The sequence below is a fragment of the Dipodomys ordii genome, unplaced genomic scaffold (assembly GCF_000151885.1).
Source record: "Dipodomys ordii isolate 6190 unplaced genomic scaffold, Dord_2.0 Scaffold55, whole genome shotgun sequence".
NCBI classification, from domain to species: domain Eukaryota; kingdom Metazoa; phylum Chordata; class Mammalia; order Rodentia; family Heteromyidae; genus Dipodomys; species Dipodomys ordii.
In genome coordinates this window covers 4,792,754-4,797,571 of record NW_012267271.1, presented here as the reverse complement: position 1 = coordinate 4,797,571, position 4,818 = coordinate 4,792,754, and the positions used below count along the sequence as shown (strand labels likewise).

Below are 4,818 nucleotides of genomic sequence, written 5' to 3'. Positions count from 1 at the left end.
TCCTCAGCACCACATAAGCAAAAAGAAAAAAGCCGGAAGTGGCGCTGTGGCTCAAGTGGTAGAGTGCTAGCCTTGAGCTGAAGAGCTCAGGGACAGCGCCCAGGCCCAGAGTTCAAGCCCCACGACCGGACCCCCCCCCAAAAAAAAAAAGGAAATGTACTCATTATCTTGCCCATGTAATTGTAACCCATCTGTACGGTATTTTCACAATAAAATAAAATAACAGGAAGCAAATTCACATGCAGCCCCTCACCTCTGATGCAGCACGAATGATCGCAGAGATTAGGCTGCATAGCTGGTTGCCCCTGGTGCGGAAGGCAGCCAGGCCAACCCCTTGCAGGTCCCCATGCTGGTCAGAGGCCTCCAGTTGCTGGCTGAGCTGCAGCACCTCCTCCTGCAGGGTGTAAAGGCTCCGAAGTCGGACCTGGCCTTCCTCCTTCTGCAGCCGCTCCAGCTCTGCCTGTTTAATGCGTTGTTGCTCTGCCTCCCGAAGCTTCAGGTTGAGAATCTACAGAAAGGGCCACTGAGTCACTTTATGACAGGCATGCGGAGAGGCTTTCCCTTTCCACAAGCTCAAGTCCTAGGTGAATTACACATTTTCAGATGTGCTCAGAACAGAAAAAGGACTTCTCAAGACCCTGTGATGATTAACTTTCATTGTCAACTTGACTGGACTGAGCTCTTTCTTAGGTTAATAAAAGTATACCTCAGCCGGGTACTAGTGGCTCATGCCTGTAATCCTAGCTACTCAGGAAACTGAGATCCAAAGATGCTGGTTCAAAGCCAGTCCAGAGGGCTGGGAAGGTTGCTTAGTGGTAGAGTGCTTGCCTTGCACGCATGAGACCCTAGTTTCGTTTGATTCCTCAGCACTACATAAGCAGAAAAAGCCGGAAGTGGCACTGTTGCTCAAGTGGTAGAGCACTAGCTGCAGAGTTGAGAGACAATGCCCAGACCCAAAGTTCAGGCTCCATGACTGAACCTCCTCCCTCCCCCCCCACGCCCCCCAAAAAACCAGTTCAGACAGGAAGGTCTATGAGACTCATATTGCCAAGTAATCAGCAAAATGACAAAAAAAAGGTGCTGTGGTTCAAGGGGTAGGGTGCCTGCCTTGAAAGAAAAAGCTAAGGGATAATGCCCAGGCCAAGTTCAAGCTCCAGTACTTGAAAGGAAAAAAAAAAAAAAGGTAAGCATACCTCTGCAGGAGGAAGACCTGCTCTGAATGTGGCACCATCCCATAGGCTGGAGCCCAGAGAAGGCTTTATTTTTCTGCTTCCTGGCTGCCATTATGTCGGTGCTATGCTGACACGACTTGCCTACCTTGAGTTGAAACCCCTGAAAATGTGAGCCAAAATAAATCTTCTCCGAAGTTTTTCTCTCAAGTACTTGGTCACAACAACAAAGTAAGTGACACAGCCCAGTCACCCAGAGATATGACTGGCCTAGGTTCTCCAGGATAGTTCTTTGCTGGAAGCTGACACTTCATACAGGCTGCAGACATTGACACAATCCCTGAGTCTCCGAGGTACAGACCTTGGCTCTGTGGCGATGCTCAGCTTTCAGCTTCTCCTGGTGGCCCAGAGCTTCCCTAGTGCTGAAGAGTAAGGGAAGAGAGAAATTTAGGGATGGTTCCTAAGATTGCTTTCCCTCTCTTAGAGCCATTTTGTTGGGTTACACTGATCATCTTGCCACAGATGGTCATTTCTTTGGGTTATAAGTTTCTCTGCCTATATTATTATAATACTTAAAGTCTTGGGACTTGAACTCTTCTACTTTTGGATTCCTCTTGGGAATGAATTCCTGTTGAGACCATAAGATATTCCTAGCTGGGGCAGGGAATGGGGCTTAGTGGTAGAGTGCTTGCCTAGCATGCATGAAGCCCTGGGTTTCATTCCTTAGTACCACAAACACAGAAAAAGCCAGAAGTGGTGCTGTGGCTCAAGTGGCAGAATGCTAGCCTTGAGCAAAAAGAAGCTCAGGGACAGTGCCCAGGCCCTGAGTTCAAGCCCCAGGACTGGCAAAAAAAAACAAACCCAAAACATATTCCTAACTGTAATTCAAGGAAACTCACCTCTTCTCCATCACTTCCCGCAAGTCCTGGAATTCTTTATGTTGCTTCAGTTCTTTGCGTTCATCAAACCGCTTCAGCTGTTCAGATGCCATCTCTGAGAAGGAGCGGACCTTCCTCTCTTGTTCCTCCTGCCACTGCCTCAAGCCCTCCTGAAAAGGATCAGCATCTGCTCTTAGAGCACCAGCACAGCTCTGGGCCACTTTCCCTTGGTCCTGAACACTCAAGGCCTGCTGCTCATTTCTTAGGACAGGGGCAGGAGCTTTCTTTCCACTTTCAACAGACCCTTAAACTCAGCTGTTTTGGAAATGTCTTCCAGTTTGCTCCAAGTGGTGTTGTTTTATTTGTGGGAGGAAGGGTAAGACAGGGTTTTGTGATATAGCCCAGGATTTTCTTGTATCTATCTCCTGAAATGTGTGTACCACCACACCTGAGATTATGTTATTCTAAGGGTGGAGGGGATAACTCAGTGATTGCCTAGCTTGTGTGAGACTCTTGGTTTGATCACACATACACACAGACACACACGCGCGCGCGCGCGCGTGCTCACACACACACACAGATTAAAAAAAAAGGGGAGAAAGCCACATTAATCTATTTTAAAACATTTTGCAAGAAGATAAATTAAACAGACTATGTTAAAATGAGGTGGGGGCCAGGCTTTACTGGCTCACACTTGTAATCCTATATACCCAGGAAGCTAAGACCTGGGGAACCTTGGTTTGAAGCCAGCCTGGGAAAAAAAGAGTCTGTAAGATTCCATCTCTAAGACTATATGAGTAGCTAAGATTCTACAAGTAACACATAGTAAGTATTCTTAGACCTGGAGAAATGCAGTGAAATATAGCCCTCTAGGGTCAAACCTGCCTTGCTTCACGGGTTCACTTACCGTTCCTTTCATTCTATGCAAAAATTCATACATTCGGATGCACCCTTCCACTCTGACCCCTCGGGAGGACTGCAGGGCCATGGGTTCTGGGTGCTGGGGCTCATGTTTGTCCTACACAGACAAAAGATTTTTTTTTTAAGTTTTAACATGCTTAAGTTTATGTCTTCTACACAAAGACTGCATCCTGTGTTAGCTTTCCATCACTAACAAAAGGCCTTGAAAATCAATTTCAAGGAGGAAAGGTTTATTTTGGTTCCCAACAGAGGTTATCCAGAGGTTATTCTTCCTATCTACTATTACTTGGCTACAAGAGGTTCTGAGCTTTCGTGAAGCAGAACATGATGAAAGGCATGGAGTGCAGCAAAACTGCTCACCTCATAGTTACCAGGAAGTATAGGAAAAGGGGCAGGTAGGAGAGCTGAAGGGATTAGAGAATAAATAGCTAACAAGGGGGCATGCCCTCAAGGATACTCTGCTTTCAACTCAAGTTGCTTTTCCATCGCCTCCCAATAGCCCATCAAAATATGAAACCAGCAACAGATTGATCTATTGACAGAATGAGAGTCATGATTCAATCACTGCCCAAAATTCTGTTGTAGGACACTGCTGCACTGGGAACCAAGCCTTCAACATGTGAGTCATCTTAGATCCAAACTGTAACACATCCCAACTTATGAACCAATAATGAACTTTTTTTGGGGGGGAGGTCTGGTCGTGGGGCCTGAACTCTGGGCCTGGGCACTGTCCCTCAGCTCTTCAGCTCAAGGCGAGTGCTCTACCACTTGAGCCACAGCGCCACTTCCGGCTTTTTTCTCCCTGCTTATGTGGTGCTGAGGAATGGAACTCAGGGCCTCATGCATACAAAGCAAGTGCTCTACCACTGAGCCACCTTCCCAGCCCCGAATAATGAACTTATGAGCCTCCAATAACTAGGACAACAAGAAAAAAAATGTAGGTAAAAACCAGCATATTTTTTCATGACACTTAACAGTATTCTATTTTTTTTTTTTTTGTAATACTAGGAATTAAACCCAGAGCCTACTTCCTAGTAGGCAAGAACTCTATCACTGAGCTACATGCCCAGCCTGTTTCTTTAATAAACTGATGTTTGTTGTTTTGGGTAGCTTTTTGGTTTGCTTTGATTTGGCTTGCCTGCTTGTTTTACTTTGCCCAGAAAATGCTGCTACTTTCATTTGAAAATCCAGAAGTGGAGCTCAAGTGCTCAAGTGGTAGAGCACTAGACCTGAGCACAAAAGTTCAGGGACAGCCAGGCGCCTGCCTGTAATCCTATCTACTCAGGAGGCTGAGATCTGAGGATCGAGGTTCAAAGCCAGCTCGGGCAGGAAAGTTCGTGAAACTCTTATCTCCAATAAATCACCAGAAAAACGGAAGTGGGGCTGTAGCTCAAGTGGTAGAGCACTAGCCTTGAGCTGAAGAGCTGAGGGAAAGTGCTCAGGCCAAGGGTTTAAGCCCCTCACTGACAAAAAAAAAAAAGGTTCAGGGACAGCTCCCAGGTCCTGAGTTCAAGCTCCAGGACACTGGCACAAAAACAAAAACAAAAAAGAGCAAAAAAGGACAGCCATTCAGGAATTTACTTAAACTCTAAGAATTATGAAACTTTATACATGGAGAGAACCTCAGCAATTGAGTTTCAGAATATTTACAGATGAAGAAACAGAAGCCTTTCAAGGAAGAGAAAGATCTGCCCAAGGACACACACTTTAAAATCAAACCTCAATCAGTTTTGTTTTTTTTTTATTTTTTTTTTTGTCGGTCGTGGGGCTTGAACTCTGGGCTTGGGCGCTGTCCCTCAGCTCTTCAGCTCAAGGCGAGCGCTCTACCACTTGAGCTACAGCGCCACTTC

General features: G+C 46.1%; 1 protein-coding gene across 1 annotated transcript in view; it reads right to left on the bottom strand.

Moving 5' to 3' along the window:
- Positions 1-4,818, bottom strand: part of Gle1 (GLE1 RNA export mediator) — a 41,990-nt gene that overhangs the window by 32,507 nt on the left and 4,665 nt on the right. The window contains exons 3-6 of the mRNA XM_013021244.1: positions 2,955-3,065; positions 2,069-2,217; positions 1,531-1,591; positions 254-508 (exon numbers count right to left, since the gene is read on the bottom strand). Of these exons, the coding sequence (XP_012876698.1) occupies positions 254-508; positions 1,531-1,591; positions 2,069-2,217; positions 2,955-3,065 (576 nt within the window). The remainder of the gene's footprint in view (positions 1-253; positions 509-1,530; positions 1,592-2,068; positions 2,218-2,954; positions 3,066-4,818) is intronic.